Source organism: Siniperca chuatsi, linkage group LG12 (assembly GCF_020085105.1).
Source record: "Siniperca chuatsi isolate FFG_IHB_CAS linkage group LG12, ASM2008510v1, whole genome shotgun sequence".
Classification (NCBI taxonomy): Eukaryota; Metazoa; Chordata; class Actinopteri; order Centrarchiformes; family Sinipercidae; genus Siniperca; species Siniperca chuatsi.
The window spans coordinates 26680794-26698701 of record NC_058053.1 but is presented as its reverse complement, the minus strand read 5'-3'; the positions used below and the strand labels follow the sequence as shown (position 1 = coordinate 26698701).

At 42.7% G+C, this 17908-nt stretch overlaps 1 protein-coding gene and 1 long non-coding RNA gene across 2 annotated transcripts; one reads left to right on the top strand and one right to left on the bottom strand.

Moving 5' to 3' along the window:
• The first annotated feature begins 2087 nt into the window (after positions 1-2087).
• rgcc (regulator of cell cycle) lies at positions 2088-7425 on the top strand. The gene is made up of 5 exons (XM_044216691.1): positions 2088-2247; positions 2621-2794; positions 5215-5322; positions 5624-5686; positions 6665-7425. The coding sequence occupies exons 1-5, from the start codon at positions 2208-2210 to the stop codon at positions 6670-6672; spliced, it is 393 nt and encodes a 130-aa protein (XP_044072626.1). The 5' UTR covers positions 2088-2207; the 3' UTR covers positions 6673-7425.
• On the bottom strand, positions 6957-9948 carry LOC122885508. Its single transcript, XR_006380128.1, has 2 exons — positions 9586-9948; positions 6957-9491 (listed from the first exon to the last, which is right to left on the bottom strand). It is a non-coding gene; the product is annotated as an uncharacterized LOC122885508 (long non-coding RNA).
• Between the last annotated feature and the right edge of the window lie 7960 nt (positions 9949-17908).

The window sequence follows — 17908 nt, the reverse complement described above, 5'->3', positions numbered from 1 at the left end:
TCATGGACATTTTAACAGGAGATCATCCAGTTGAAGGTCTTATACAGCAAACATGAAGGCCGCCCAGCTGCTCATTCAGACTCCAGACACAGTCTTGGAAAAATAGATTTCATTTCGCATCTGAGAAATTAGTGACACCAAGCCACTATAGCACTTGTTAATGTGCTCATCATCTGCGAGCATCCTAGCATGTAATAAAATCACCAGTAGTGTCACTGTTACAACTTAAATTCCTGCTAACATACACCAGCCGTACTAAGGTAACATTACTAGGACTTCAAGCCTTTATAAGTCTGCTTTAAACAAAAGACAAACAATATGCTACAACTAAATCCAGAGAAAGACTGGTGAGGTAAATCCTGTGTTGCTTATATTGGTAGAGTGGTAGTGGTGATAATCCTCTTCTTCAGGATGAAGAAACTACATGTTAGCAAGCACCTAATGGAAGATACTGTAAATGTGTGCTTCACTGTCTTCCTTACAGTTTTAACAGTCTTTTAGCCCGACCAGCACATGAAAATTCACAGTTTACAATGATAGCTGCTTGTTTGTATTTGACAAAACAATCTCAACTCAAGGTCCACTTACTTGCTTGTTTCAGACCTTTCCACTGTCTCACGCATGCTGATGAAGACTGTGATACGGTCGAAAGCTCAGAAGCAAGCGCAATACGTTGAGATTGTTTTTTCAACTGCTGTTTCCAACTGTCAAGCTCAGCTATTTGTTTTTCTGAACATTTTGGAGAACTCATCCCACCGCACATCAAAGCAATGGTATGATTAATTCAAAGGTTTAAAACATCAGATGCAAATGTGACAGCACGCCACCAGATGTCCCTCCAGCTTCACTTTTGCTGAAGAGCAGGCCCAGACAAAATATTTTCATGTCAGTGTGATAAGATTCTGTCTGCTAGTCCTCCACCTGACAAGATCACTGGAGATCATGTTGTACAGAACCAGATGACTTGGGACTTTAAAGGTCCTGTGTGAGTACAGTGCAGTTCTTAAATGTTCCAACATGTGACATATAACTTTAATATAAGACAAATATTGTGCTTTTTAAATACATCAATTCAAAAGCATAATTCCGCATTCAAAGGGTCATGGATATTTAGAGAAACTGATTTTGACGAGAAAAAGAAGAAAATCAGATTGAACCTCATGATTTTAAACTCACAACCTTATGCTAGCAGCCCTATGGGAATGACACCGGGGTATGCTATTTTCATTTGCTACTGTACAAATATGCTAATAAAATAGCGTTTAATAATTCTTCATTTTGCTGGGACTGTTGGGACCCGGAGGTCCTTTACTTAATGTAAAAATACTCCATCACGGGCAAATGTGCTCATCAATCACACCTTCATTATGAAGCTACAGTGTCCCCTGTCAGTGGGATATAGTCTTACTATACTGATGCATTAACATGTAAGCAGAATTGTAATGTTTTAGCTGGCCAAGGTGGAGCTAATTTATATTTTTTACATACTGTTGGGAAGTTAAATTGATAATGTATCTTGTTTTATAAGCTGATCACATGCTTTGTATGTAAGATAATGTGGAACAGTAACCATTACTGTTAGATAAATGTAGAGGAATATAAAAAAATACTGTGTTTGCTTCTGATATGAAGTGAAGTAAAATTGTTGTACTCAAGTAAAGTACAAGGACCAGTACTTGAGTAAATCACTGTAGCCTACTTTACTTTCCACCACTGCTGTACACAAAGTACATTCAATTATCTGAATTTTTAAGGCTCCATGTCATACAAAACAATCAAGACAGGAGTCCAGGAACTGCTGGTTCCTAAATAATGTGGTGATCAGAGTTTGGCCTCGTTCTGTCACGATCTGCCTGGTGATTAAAATATGAAATGCACTGGGTCATGATTATTAATATCTCTGCGTTACACCTCAGTCTGGCAAGTGGCACAGAAGTTGTTTACAAACATACTTTCATGAGGGAGACGTCAGGGGAGTGTAACTTCAACCGGGAAAAGTTTTATTGGTCACTGCACACACACACACACACACACACACACACACCTCTGCTCCGGTCGTCACCGCCCCCACTGAGCAGGGCTCGTTAAAAAGCGCCGGTCTGCGGGCTGGAGGGTCAGTTCAAGACCTTCAGGAGCGGTACCCACAGGAGCACAGGGTGGGATTTTTACACTGAGGGACTTTTCAGGACAGTACTGGATAATCTCAAATGACTGGAATAATGAAGTCTCCAAAGCTGAAACCTCAAGGTAAATATAAATTGGTTTTTCCATTCTGTATTAGTTTGATTTGTAATAACAATAAGGCTGGCTTGGTTTGCTGTTTGCAGTCATTGTCACTATAGGTTCATACTCCAATAACATTCCTGTAGGAAGTATTTAAACACTGTATAGAATAGGAAATATTATAGGAAATTAAATCTAATAATATAAACACTACAATATCTTTCACATAATTTTCTGGGCATGTATTCATATTGCCGTAATATTAGGCTCCATTTACACAGCCTAGTTATTTGCTGGTTTATTGTCAATCCCTGACTCAGCTGAAACCTTAATTGATCCAAAAATATTTTGTCATAAATATAAATTGGTTTGTTTCATGCTTTTTTTTTTATTGCAGCGAAGTTCGTCAAAGAGGAGGATCTGAACGACGTGCTGTGTGAGTTCGACGCGGTGATCGAAGACTTCACGTCGCCGGTGGAGAAGCGACACTTCAGGTACGACGAACACCTGAAGACCGTGAAGAGGAGGAGCAGCGCCAGCGTCAGCGACAGCGGCATCAGCGACTCAGAGAGTAAGCTGGGACTCAGCCACGAGTTATTAACTGGACATTCACCAGATTCAGGGAGACTACGATTCATGTCAGAGACAAATCTGGGCGTCTTAAACCAGGGACGGTTCCTGACTGCATCTTAGATATAAAGATAAAAAGTCCCCCATTAGTGACACCGAGACTCCAGAATGGAGATCAGGCACTGCAGAAGTGATATAGTTATGGTTTGTTCTCTGCCTCTGTTATTTATGGCCACTTTGTCATCAGATACAGTGCCAAGAAGTCGTTTTGTCAGAAACTTTGCCTCATTAATGCTTCTTCTCTACTGCAGTCACTGCTCCTCCTCCTCCTCCACTGCACTGTAATACCTTTGTGTGCAGTATCTTATCATGTGCCATCATGAAGGCAGCCGGGGAGACTGGCAAACTGTTGCACATGCATGCATGCTCACGCGCACAATTACACATGAGCACAGAGAGAGAGAGAGATCCTTGATCATAGTCCAGAGATTTTGGCGTCAGATTAAGCTACTGCTGCATATTTTGGCACACCTGCCCCCGTATTGTGGCTGCTCCTCTAAAGTTTAACTGTCATACATTACTATATTATGCTAACATACAGGGTTTTTAAAAGTCTGCTCCCCCAGCTGCAGAGCTGGCCTCAGGCAGCCTCATATGCTGACATACAGAGAAAAATATGCTTCAGGTCCCCATGAGCAAAGATAGTTTCCCAAACACGTGTGAGAGGGGTTTGGACTTCCAAGGGAAGATGTGAAAAGATTTTTTATAGTCTTCTGGATAGTTTTCTGGAAAGGCCATCTGTGGAGTCTGCACTCTGTGGTTATGAGTGGATGTCCAGTTAACTAGACCGCCTTCCAGTCGCATGCATGATAGACTCCAGAGAGATTCAGGCACTACCGCTGTCCTCTGTGTGAAACCTATGTGAATAAAATATCAGTTCATGCTGATTTCTTTCCATTGGGACAGCAATTTGGTAATTATGTAATAACTGGGGTTCCAGTGGTTTTGTGAGAGTATCATCAATGCCCACAATGTTTGCTAATCTGGCAAGGATTTATGTAATTGCCACATTACCCCTAAGGATCTTGCAGTAAGCAACATCAGTGATAAAAGCAGGGGGAGGTGTTCAAACCTTGCGTCTGTGGTGCTTGTTGATTTGCTCAAGGGATCAGATTCCTGCATGAGCTCTGTCCTCTCCATGGCAGTCTAATGAAGAGGGACCTGTCCCACGCAGGGAAGACCTATTGTGTTGTAGCCTGATGGATGGATGGACTGTTGAACGTGCAGATAAATTACACAAACTGCGCATGGTCTTAGAGATCCACCCCTGTTCGAGTGAGGGCCAGAGATAGAAAGAAGGTAGAAGAGGGAGAGTGTGAGCAGCAGAAGTGAATATAAGAAAAGTGAGAAATGAGAGGGTGTCATGTCCAAGTCAAACGCTGACGTTAAGGCCACAGCTCTGTGTGGGTGCGCCCGGGTGCTCCCTGTTGGGTGAGACGTTTCCTGTCTCACGCTGTGTGTTCAGTGCTGAGTGGTGGGAGTGGTACAGGTCAGAGAGGGGGGGGAGTAAGCAAGTGGTCTACATCTGAGACACTGTTAAGGTCCGCTGGAGTTCTGCACAGAGGCGCGAGATAGCGTTAAGTGCTGCCTAATCTTTTTGTCACACACACTTACTTCATACTCACATAGATGTCACGGTCAGGATGGTTGACTATTTTAACAAGATTTACACTTCTGCAACCAGATGTGACTGACAAAAAAATAGTCAGACAGACAAGCCAAATTCTATCCTGCAGTACAGGAAACCACCTTCAAAACATGTTATGTTATGTGGTGGCTTGAAATATGATCTGGCAGAATTAAAGTAGCCATTATATCATTTATGTAATCATCTGTTTAGAGATTGGGTGGTACAGGGGGGACAGAAACAGCGGCTGGAACCAGAACGTGCTCTCCTCTCACACCAGACTCTAAACGTGTCAGAGATAAATCTTGCTTAAGAGCAGGGGAAGAGTTGCCTGACTTCAGAGCGCTCTCTGCCCAGGACAACCTTATATTGCTGTCACTGCCACAATGGACATTTAGTCACTGAGTTAAAGTTACAAATGGTATTTTTTGCTTTGGAGTTGTCCAGTATAGCAGAGCAGAAACCTTTGCTTATGGAAATACATTACAGATGTCATATCTTGTACACTTTGCCTGTGTCGAAGTTTGCGCTTGTGTGTATATACTCTGTGTGTGCAAATACAAGCACATGCATGTGTGTGTGACAGACCATAGAGGAAAGGTGCCATTAGAGGAGAATGCAATGATTACATCCTAAAACCGCTCCACTTGTGTGTGTTGCGTGGGGTACCCCGAAAAGTGAACACTCACCTAATCAAATGTGTCTTCATTTCGTCTTCTCTCTCTTTCTGACAGGTGCAGAGTCGCTCAACAGAAACAGCTTCAGCTTCAGTGACGAGAGGCTGAATTCCCCCACTGTGTTCTCGCCTACCACCACCTCACCTCCTCTCATGTCACCCAAACGTGAGCTGCACTCCTTGTGTTTAAACGCATACGCACAATTGTGACTTTGCATACCAAAAACAAATCCAGGTTTACTTACTCTGGCAAAGAGTGGACTGGGCTGCAGACAGATTCAAATCACTGTAATGAGACATGGGCCAAAGTGAGATGTATTACAAAGTCTAAATCAAATAATGGAAGACACACGCAGAACCACCAACCTCAGTCTGATTCGCTATCTTATAATGTGTGTGAATGGAGATGTTTATAATAGAATCGCTGTTCTTAGTTTGAGGTCTGAATCTCTTTCTTTCCCTTGCAGCCAAACTCGGCGACACTAAAGATCTGGAGGACTTCATTGCCGACCTTGACAGGACATTAGAGAGTAAGTGCTGATGCAACCTAGCTGTCAGAACCCCTGATAAATGAACCCGTGTGCCGGCGCCGCCCGCTACTCAGGATTAACAGGAGCGTTTGTTCCCTATGTCAGCTATGCTAACGACCACTCATAAAGTGACAAAGGAGTCAATCCCCTTAGGTTTCTAAGAAACAATGATGTGTCAGGACTGTGAAGGAGCTGGGGCATGTCATGTGGACCATGAAGCCTCTGGGGTTACACTGCAGAGAAAGGCAGCGTATCCCTTTTCACCCGTCACTCAAATTTGAAGAAAGTTGCTGCTACCAACACCATGCAATCGGTACAGACCACATAGCACTGTGAACTCTGGATTTTCTATTTTGTCCCATCCTTTTCTCCCCTTGTCCCTTTTTCATCTATATATAGAATAACACAGACATGGAGCTCTGCGTATGTACATGCATGAAACTGTAACCTGAGAAGGCAATAGAGCGTCGTTTATTAGCTTACAGAACGTCACGGGTAATAGACATACTGTACATGGCTAATTTGTGTTGGACCTCTTCTTTACTACGGGGCTTGTGAGTGTTGAAACTTGCATCAGAGCATAAGGAATGTGTGCTGGTGCAAACCTGGGCTGAAATTCCATCGGTAAATGTCAGGAATGGAATGAGACAGACGTGGGAGTTGAAACACTTTCCTTATTCCCATGTGTTTTCCTTCCACCGCCCTTCTCTGTTCTGTGTTTCGGCCACTGAATGTCCGTCTTTCACAGCTTGCAGGCGTCCAGTCCCTCTGTAAAGCTGGACATTCAGTCAGCCAGTCGGGCAGTCAGCCAGCCCCCTGTTAGCCCTGGAGAATGGCGTGTTTATTAGGGCCACCAGTGTTTACGATGACCAGCCTGTAAAACCGAACGTCCACTGCTCTTAGAATAGAGCTGGCAACCAAGGAGCCAGGGAGTTCTGTTTTAATCAGGTGTGTCTGTCTGTCTCTGTCTGTTCTTAGGCATGTGACGCCGAGGCTTGCAGTCATCTTGGAGTGTAGCCATGGGAGGGAGTGGATGTCTGGACCCCCCCTTGAGCCGCTAACATGCGCCCGGCCCCCACACTGAAAACCACCCAACAGGATACAGCTGGATGGCACAGCAACTTCCAAGTGGCTCCACCACGGCATCAGGTCTAGCCAGCACTCTCCTAAAGTTAACCCAGCAGTGCTCTACTAACTCCAGGCCACCTGGCTACTGGGCTGTAATGACTGCAAGAAGGGTCAAAATTAGCATTGTAGGGAACCTGAGGACAAGAATACTCAGCAGCCACGAGGCAATGGACTCCATGAAACGTTGTGAGGAATGAAGATGTGGAATATATGCTGCAAAGAGTCACTGGAACATTTATTGTCAGAATCACAAATCACCCCACCACACAGACCAGGTTACACTCCCTCACCCCAACTTGAGCTGGAAGAGTATTTAAAAATAGCTTTTTATAATAGAAATATATTTGTAATTTTATAGAGCTCCTTATTGCCTTTTTTGTGAAATATATTTTTGTATCTTATGTAAATAATAATTGTTTCAAATTCTATTTGCCATGGTATTAACAGGACAGTCAGATTAAGATTTGACACTCGACCGGAATAAAGTTGGTTACGTGCTTAAATGTGAACTCAAAACTTCATCCACTCTGAAAAAACTGGAAAGCAATGTGTGTATTTAATACAGCTAATGTCTGCCAGAGATAACATTAAAGTATAAAATAATTTTCTTATTTCTTATTTGGGACTTCTCTTTCTTTGGGTTTCTGTCAGGTTGTTTCAGTAATGTAACTCAGATCTGAATTTAATGTGCAGTTCTTTTTAGCTTTATTTACTCTTTTGCTTTGTCACGCTCTAGCCATTACCTGCCTATGTAATGTACATTCTATCATCCAATAGCATATTTCACATTGAATTTTCACCTTTTTTAGAAAGTCCTTATATCTATACTAAAATCAAAGCACACAAGAAGGTATTGATTTCTTCCAGAGGCCATGGAGCACAGTAGGTGTAGAGCTGCTGACAGGCAGAACTGGAGCGGTAACGCAGTGGGGATCTTTGAATGACAGCTGACTCCTCACCACCTCAGCACTTTATTAACCCACCAACACCAACTTCTCCCTGTCTCTCTGTGTGTTTCAATGACCTGCAGATCTGCCTCCAAATTCTTACCTTCCTTTCCAGGACAGAGGCCAACATAGTGCTGCGAACACAGGCAGGCAAACCAAATGAGATCTACATTAAACTGTTACATTTATTTTTTAGGCATTACATAATTATTTTATTGGAATGTGGATGTAGTTATGTACCATAGTCCACCAAAGAGAAAGACTCACCAAAATAGACTGCAAGCAATAGTGTAGGAAAAGGTGGTACATTCACTTCCTTCCAAGAATGTAAAGTCATACATGCAACAACATCCACACACAGACACACTGAAATAGATATTACACGTCTCTTACCTTCTGTGCTCATTAATCAGCCACTCAACAAAGCAGGGACTTATGTAACTTCTGTAGCAACAGGGTCTATTTCCAGCGGTGGAGGGAGACAGGAGGGTGTGACCCCTTTCCTGGCCCAGCAGCAGGTGTCGCTGAAGTAATCTAATGAGGCACCCCTCCGTCTGCTGACCACCAGGGGTCAAAGGTCACTAACTATGGGCAGATACGCTTCCATATTGGTTCCACGGTGGCAGTGCAGCAGGTGCAGGCAGACCAGGGACCAACGATGAAATGAGTTATGTTCTGTATCATGTACTTAGAGGAATACTCCAGCAATTTAGTATTATAGTTTCATAAAGTTTGGGTACTTGCAACAGACAGATTGAAAAAAGAATGGTCACGAGAGAATGTGGCAAGAGGCCACGATATCCTGACTTGATGCAACTCAATGGTGTCTTTCTCCCTGCCTGGTAAACGCAGTCTTTCAAACTCCATGCTACAAGTTCGTAACACAAGATTTCTGTTAGAAATTCTTAGTCTCCAAGTCAAGACAACCCTGCTTACATCACTATGACATCATCAGGGTTGTTTTGTCAGAGTTTGTCAGAGTTTAAAAAGCTCCTTCCAGAGCCACAAAATGCATTGCAAACAGTTGGAGTGCCCCTTTAAACTTTGTTGATCTTTAATGTGGCTGTATGTCCACACTTGGCCATTAACTGTATGTAAAGAAAGGCATTATGCCCCTCCTTTCCATCAGCCAGTTACTGAATGCATCTGTACTGATTTGTGCTGTCTTTTTATTTTAGTCTTATGCTTTGAGGTGGTCAAAAGCCCACAGCTGTGCCCGGCTGCTGTTCACAGTCTGTGGATCCAGTCAGTCTATCAGTTCATGCCAGACTGTGTTAATCTGATGGCAGGAAGCTGGCACGGAGACACTCATCTCCATGTTGTTTCTTCAGTACAGTTGGCAAAGGAAAGCTGTGGGTATTATCCCACCTATCTGCGCTGCTCTGCACCAGAGGCATGGTGTTTGGTGGGTTTCGGCCTGAGGCTGGGCAGCTGGCTGATCTGAGAGACCATGTTGACACAACGCATGAGCCCCCTGAGGGCCGGGGGCTTTCTTCTAAACCAACCTTCCCACTTGGCAGAGGTGGGCATCTTTATGGCAGCATGAATTGTTGGCCTTGCCAGTGGACAGGCTGGAAGTGTGCAAGTACTGGCTGCGGCCGGCGGGAAGGCGGGGATTGGACATCTAGCCCTACCAATGTCCAGTACATCAACTGTGCTCTGTTCAGGACAAGTGGGAACTTCGGATGTTTGCAATGTCTTATGTATTTAACTTGCAGCATTTACAACACCTGTGTTGCATTGAAAAACAGTTATTAAGCAGTTAACGGGGTACAGTGAACCTGTATTCACCATTATAAAATCAAGCATATTTTTTTAACTTACACAAATGTTGTCATGTCAACTCGGGCAACAGAGCGAAACACACTAAATCCTGCAACCATGTGTCAGTCTTTACATCAAGGTGGATTCCTATGGGAGGCCCCTCAAGACTGCTAAAGTGGTCGTTCTATGAATAGGCTGGGCAGAGACACACAGATGTGTGTCCACATCACAAAGAGACAGAAATACACAGAGCCAAATATCAGGTTCAGCTTTCCATTGGGTCTTCACATCACTGGTGTCCAGATGTCCCTGCTGGCAGTGCAAGGAGAGGGGAACATTAGGCAAGGAAAGGCAAGTTTATTTGTATAGCACATTTCAACAACAAGGCAATTCAAAGTGCTTTACATAAAACATAAAAGCAACATAGGGCAATATAAAAAGACATTTAAAAACACTTCAAAAGAGTTAAATAGAAAATAAAAACAAGATAAAAACAGGAGAGTAAAAGTTACAGTGCAGTTTTAGTTTAGTTTTGACTCTGGGGACAGAAAGCAGACCTGTCCCAAATGACCTGAGAGGTCTGGATGGTTCATAACATAGCAGAAGATCAGAAATATACTTTGGCCCTAAACCATTCAGTGCTTTATAAACCAACAGCAGTATTTTGAAATCAACTATTTGACAGACAGGAAGCCAGTGGTAAGACCTCCGAACTGGAGTGATGTGATCCACTTTCTTGGTCTTAGTGAGGATGCGAGCAGCAGCATTCTGAATCAACTGCAGCCGTCTGATCAATTTTTAGAGAGACCTGTAAAGACACCGTTAAAGTAGTCGAGTTGACTGAAGATAAATGGACAAGTCTTTCCAAATCCTGCTGAGACATAAGTCCTTTAATCCTGGATATATTCTTAAGGTGGTAGTAGGTAGACTTTGTAATTATCCTTGGCTCCAAAAACAATTACTTCAGTTTTATCTTTGTTTAACTTTGTTTAAGAAAATTCTGGCACATCCAATCATTGATTTGTTCAGCGCACTTACTCAGCACTTGTATTGGACCATAGTCCGCTGGTGACATTGTTATGTAAATGTGTGTGTCATCTGCATAATTATGGTAACATATTTTGTTGTTTTCCATAATCTGAGCCAGTGGGAGCATGCAGATGTTAAACAGAAGAGGCCCCAGAATGGAGCCTTGGGGAACTCCACATGTATGTGTGTGTGTTTGTCTGCTCAGATGTGTAATTACCTATAGACACAAAGTAGTCCCTGTCCTTTAAGTAGGATTCAAACCAGTTTAATACTGTGCCAGAGAGTCCCACCCAGTTTTCCAGTCAGTTTAGTAATATGTTGTGGTCGACCGTGTCGAATGCAGCACTGAGATCAACAATACCAAGACTGAAATTCTGCCAGTGTCTGTGTTTAAGTGGATGTCAGTGAAGACTTTAACAAGAGCAGTCTTATTGCTGTGGTGTGCTCGAAAACCTGGCTTGGAGTGGCTTGATGACTGCAGTTTTCAGGGCCTGTGGGAAGACACCTGAGAGGAGACATGTTGACAATCTGTAGAAAGATCTGAGGCCATGCAATTAGGAACATTTTTGAAAAAGCCTGTTTGCAGAATATCGAGGCAGCAGGAGGAGGATTTCAGATGTTGTATAATGTCCTCCAAGTTTTTATGGTTAATAGGATCAAATTGTGTCATGCTATTTGAATTGAGTGGACACAGCGACAACATATCCTGCACCTGATATGGAGGCACCGGCTGCCTGAATTCTGAATTTTGTCAGTGAAGGAGTCAAATTCTTTGCAGGCCCTGCTAGATAGAAGTTCAGAGGCTACTGATGCAGGAGGGTTTGTTAGTTTGTCGACAGTAGCACAAGGCACATGCATTATTATTGTTTTTGGCAATGATGTCAGAGAAGAAGGACCGCCTTGCATTTCTCAGTTCTAAATTATAAATACGAAGTCTCTCTTTGTAGATGTCATAACGAACCTGAAGATTTGTTTTTCGCCACCTGCGTTCAGCTTTACGAAAAGATTATTAGTCATTGATTTGTCATATACTAAATGTTCAAGGATTTTGATGAGAAATGATCTAGAATTAAATAGAGTTTAATAACAACAGTTTGAAAGGCAGAGAGCACTGCCTCAGTGGAAAGCAGCATGTTAATATTCACTGAACTAGGTACAGTTATAATGTTGTGCATAATGTATGCTGAAGAAAGTGCTTTATATACACGGAAAGCAGCCTGCGCCAAGGACCTCTGAACTCATTCCCTGGCAATGACAAACTTTCACCATTATGACAGTTGAGTCAAGACTCACTCAAATGAGGATTGACGGGCAGGTTTGGCTGTCATGGAGTAATTATTATTGCCTCTCCCTGACCTCGTGCAGTCACTTAAATTGCACATCCATTATGATCTTCATCACCACTATCAGGTTGACTTATCTATGACCTGACTGACAGTATCTATGGCCTGACTGACAGTATTTGTGACCTCTCCAAACAGATTCTGTACTGAAGCAGCTGTATTACCTTGACTCATGATAATATCTCTGTCTTAAAATGTAAAAACAACTTACTTTGAATGGTAGGAGCATGATGAAATTTAGCCTCATCTCCACCTTGGGAATTAGGTCATACTGTTCTAAGCAGGCAGATGCTTCACACACACACACACACAGTCCAGTGACTGTGGCCGCTGACAAGCCTGAACAATGTGTGGGTGTGTTGGAGTTGACAGAGTAGTGAATTTACTGCTGTGGACGTCCATGCAGCTGAATAGAAAGCTCAGTAGCAGGTGCTAGATGGTTTTCTAAAGACTCATTCCTTAAGGGAAAACAGTTTGGTAACTAAGAAACAATGTCGAATGTGTACGCTGAAAAAAAAAAGATGAACATTTCAAAAATGGACAAAACACATAACACAGGGTGTTATGACAACAGAATTAAGTCTGACAGTTATGTAATAGCTTTTATCAGCAGTATAAAGTTGTGCCCCTTCTCCTCTGTTCCACTTGTATCTGTAACTCAGTGGGTTAGAGCGTTCGTTCATCAGTCTTTGTGAAAAGCTGAAACATGTTCCTGGGGTTTTCTGTCCATACTCTAAGAAAAATAGGTATCTACTACTGCACTGGGTAGCAAAATTTGGGCGGTTGTAGCTGTTTCATGTAGGAACTATCGGTAGAAAGAAAATTGTTCTGGACATGGACAAACAAACCCATTTTCATATTTCAACTTTTCAGAAAGACTGATAAAAAAAAACATTCTATGAGAATTAATTGTTACAGATGATAGTGGTACAGAGGCTAGCAAGCTAAGTGAGCTGGACTTCACAGCGAAGGCTTTACATACTGATTGATAACTGGTGGATTTAATTGGACACTATTATCATATGTAACCTAGCAAAAAATCATTCACAAATAACTTACATAAGCAAAACATGTAACCAATTGTGAATTATTGGCATATATTATTTTGCTATTCATTTTGTCTTTGTCTTATTACTCAGGTATAGCAACATTGCAGGTGTTCAGGGACATGATATGGGAAGATGCTGGCCTATTGCTTTGTAAAAAGATGTGGTGATATCACTGGGCTGAGTCTGATGAATCCCCGGCGAACGTTTGGACACAGCTGTTTCCCTTGGCTACTCTTAACTCAGCCTGCACTTCCCCTGAGCTTGACTCAAACTGGAAGGGTTCATACGAGGAGATATCACAGTGGTGTGTTCTTATACAACTTTCTGTTGAAACATTTTTGGAGAGAGAGGGAGAGAAAGACAGAGAGACCAAGTACCCTGTAATGTAATATTTGTAATGTATTTGTCAGTCTAATGTTTGAGTAAAGATAACAAAGAAAAGACCATTTAAGTCGTTTAACTATTTTATTTGCATTAGGAGCAGCCTGAGCATATATAAACCTACAGTTAGCGTCAAAGATCAAAGCCTGATAATCTTAATTCTCGTGAATCATGCAGGACGTCTACGTGGCCAAGTGACCGGTTCGCAGACAGGCTCTGAGTCAGAGTGTATGGTCCATTAGTAAGAGGGGAGTGTGATCTTATATTTCCAAACTGGTGAGTCACTCGAGTGCTGCACATATGATGGATGTGGTAACCCCAAGAGGAAATGGAATGACTGAATTCCATTTGTCATTTAACTTGGCAAACGTTAATCTCATACATTTGCGAGACATGAACTTCACACAGGGATAATTTCTGAAAACAACGAAAAAACATTAAAAAGGAAAAATAATAGAAAACACACACACACACACACACACACACACACACAAATCTTGTGTGATAGCCTGATTTGCACTACAAATAACTTCCTCTATGTGATAGCACATATTGTGATGTGTGCATAACCTCAGGACAGTATAATCCTCTACAGACCTAAACCATCTTGGGCGTGTGCGTGTGTGTGTGTGTGTGTGTGTGTGTGTGTGTGTGGGTGGGTGTGTGTGTGTGTGTGTAGCACCAGGCGAATCCCAGATGGCTCTGTGCTGTCATGGTTCTCCTTCCTATTGTCAGACTGGGCTGTCTGGCTCCCATCTGTTGCTCTCTCCATTTCCTCCCATGCATCCATCTGTCTTTCTGCATCTTAGTTGCCCCTAATAAACAGTTCCACAATGTACAGTATTTCACACATCCCTCTAAAAACTGACCCTCCAGACTTTCCCAGAGCACCTTCTTTCCTGTTTCATCACTGGAGTCATTCCACTACCACTTTTTTAATCTGTCCATGAGCTGTGAGGTACTTTTGCATAGATAAGAATGAGATTCAAGGGTATCCATCAAGTTTATCCAAAGCCAACTTTAGAGAAAAGATGCAAAGCTACCTTCCTTCTGTCTTTGAGGAATAAGATAAAGAGGTAGGCTTAGGCGTTCAGCTGAGGCTCTGCTGCTTTGTTACTTATTAGTAAAAGGATAATTATTAGAAGAGGGAGGAGCACAGGGTGATGTATAAGAGTGGAGGAAGGTGCACACAGGTGGACTATGTCTAATGCACGAGGTGCAACCTGAAAGAGATTAGAGACTGCAAGCTAGTGGCAGGGGAAAACGTAGCTAGGCAGCATCGGATGGTGATCTGTGGGATGACTCTGGAGGGCAAGAAGAGGAAGAGATTGAAGGCAGAGCCAAGGATCAGATGGTGGAAGTTGAAGAATGAAGACTGTTGTGTGGAGTTCAGGGAGGAGTTAAGACAGGCCCTGAGTGGTAGAGTTGCCGGATGGCTGGGAAACTACTGCAGGAGTGGTGAGGGAGACAGCTAGGAAGGTACTTGGTGTGTCATTTGGACAGAGGAAGGAAGACAAGGAGACTTGGTGGTGGAATGAGGAAGTACAGGAAAGTATACGGAGGAAGAGTTTGGCGAAGAAGAAGAAGTGGGATATTCATAGAGATGAAGAAAGTAGACAGGAGTACAAGGAGATGCGGCGTAAGCTGAAGAGTGGCGAAGGCTAAGGAAAAGGCTTATGACGAGTTGTATGACAGGTTGGACACTAAGGAAGGAGAAAAAAACTTGTACAGATTGGCTAGACAGAGGCACCGAGCAGGGAAGGATGTGCAGCAGGTTAGGGCGATGAAGGATAGAGATGGAAATGTAGTATGGTTTCATGCGAGGAACGAGCACTACAGATGTGATGTTTGCTTTGAGAATGTTGATGGAGAAGTATAGAGAAGGTCAGAAGGAGCTGCATTGTGTCTTTGTGGATTTAGAGAAAGCGTATGACAGGGTGCCGAGAGGAGATGTGGTATTGTATGAGGAAGTCAGGAGTAGCAGAGAAGTATGTAAGAATGGTGCAGGATTTGCATGAGGGCAGTGTGACAGTGGTGAGGTGTGCAGTAGGAGTGACGGATGGGTTCAAGGTGGAGGTGGGATTACATCCAGGATCTGAGCCTTTTCTTGTTTGCAATGGTAATGGACAGGTTGACGGACGAGATCAGGCAGGAGTCTCCTCGGACTACGATGTTTGTGGATGACATTGTGATCTGTAGTGAGAGCAGGGAACAGGTTGAGGAGAGCCTGGAGAGGTGGAGGTATGCACTGGAGAGAAGAGGAATGAAAACAGAATACATGAGCGTGAATGAGATGGAGGAGAGCAGCATGGTGAGGATGCTAGGAGTAGAGGTTGCAAAGGTGGATGAGTTTAAATATTTGGGGTCAACTGTTCAAAGTAACGGGGAGTGCGGAAGAGATGTGAATAATAATAATAATAATAATAATAAAACTTTATTTATAGAGCACTTATCAAAACAAAGTACAAAGTGCTTCACAACAAGATAAATAAAATACCACAGTGAATGATGAAATATAAAGAAATAAAATACACAAAAGCAATAAAATAAACAGTAAAATAAACAACCAGTTCAGGTAAAATCAGGATCTGCTTTCAGATAAAAATGTGTTTTGAGATGAGACTTAAACGAAGACAGTGACTCAGACAACCTCATTTCTTCGGGCAAGTTGTTCCAGAGCCTCGGGGCCCTGATGGCAAAGAAGAGAAAGAAGAGAGTGCAGGCATGAGGAGGAGTGGGTGAGGAAGAGCGTCAGGAGTGATTTGCGACAGAAGGGTACCAGCAAGAGTGAAAGGGAAGGTTTACAAGATGGTAGTGAGGCCAGCTTAGTTGTACGGTTTGGAGGCGACGGCACTGATGAAAAGACAGGAGGCGGTGCTGGAGGTGGCAGAGTTGAAGATTTTCGTTGGGAGTGATAAGGATGGAGTAAACAAAGGCGAACAGTACAAACTGTTACAGCCGACATCCTAGTTCAAGTTTGAGCAGCTGTAGTTGTGCTCACACAGAGTTTTCCTGTGCAATGAGGGATTAGAACCAACTATCAGGTGCAGTCACTTGCAGTTTTCCTCCAAATACAGGGGTTTAGATAATCTGGCTAAACTGTTGGCTTGTTTCTTGCCCTGTTTGACTTTGTCTTAGTGATGTCGCTATGTTTCCAGGTCTCAGCAATTACTTGAGTGAATTCAGTGTTAGCCTAACTGCTAGATGGCCCAAACTACAAAAATAAGACCCAACTTTCCTGGAAGTATCCTTTGAAGGAAGTGGGACAGAAAGGGAGAGATAAACTCAAAAAGGCATTCAGATAAGAGTCATTACCTTCATACCAGAGAGAGAGCGCGAACATAACTGACCATGAACAGTTCCTTCTATTTCTTAATGTACTTGATAAGGTCTAAGCAGTCCATACTGTAGCATAGCGGTACATTTTACACTCTGTGTCTCTCTCAAGGAATGTGATGCACTTTGTCCACACTTAATTCCTAAATGGCCCCCAGTGCAGCCACAATGAGCTCTCTCTTCTCTCAACAGACCTCTCTGTGGTGCACACTTATCTGTTCCTGTGGTGCCAACAGGAGGATTAAACAGAGAGAGAGAGAGAGAGAGAGAGAGAGAGAGAGAGAGCAATGGGGGAGAGTGAGGAAGCTATAGAGAGGGAGAGGAAAGGCAAGGCAAAGAGGATTCCCCCTGTTACTGTGAGCAGATTTAACATCTACTTCACCTTTTTACCAATTTTAACAGCAAAGACTGGGACTTTCTGAAACAACAGTAAATTGATTAGTGTCATTATGCATTATCTAGCACTCAGACAGTAGTCAGGGATATTGGAGGTTTGGGAGGGGGGTGTGTGTGGTTGTAACGTACTGCTGAGGCAGTGAAAGACAAGCTGTCCTCCACAGATTTCTGTTTAATTACGCCCAAACCACAATCTTTGGGAACACACAGAGCCTCTCATAGTGCTGATAAAAGAACTCCGTCACACAGACCTCTTCATTCACCCCCACATCAAAAAAATAGCTGGAACATGTTTTAATGCAGTTGTTTTTACTGTAATTGCTGTGAATTTTGACAGCGAGCTTCTTTTTTGAGGAGAGATATGAGAAAGTGTGGAGGGGAATCTGTGCGCTTTGCAAAGTGTGAGTCATGCTGCAAGCTTTAAATGACCAAACACATGTTTTTGCATGGCTGAGGCCATTATCTGCAATTTGCGTATATTTCACATTACTGCAGACCATTTTCCTAAGAATTCAATGTGTGTTTGGATTGATTTCCCAATTTCCAGTAGCCACTGGTTTCTGTTCATGCTGGTATGAGAATCTGTGTACAAATCAGCTTGCAGACATTTTAAACTTCCTCCATCATGGGAATTATTAAGCACTTATTTGTTATTTCTTCATTCTTTCAAAAGCATGTTATCATCAATGATTATTTTGAAAACACAACTGTGGCATTGTTGTGTCATTACCATGCCACAACAACAAAACCAACTAAAACCCTAACTCCTTATCACAATATTAATGAAAGCTCAAGCCAATTTCATGCCTCTGCAAGTTGATTATCATACTGCACTGACAAAGTTATGCT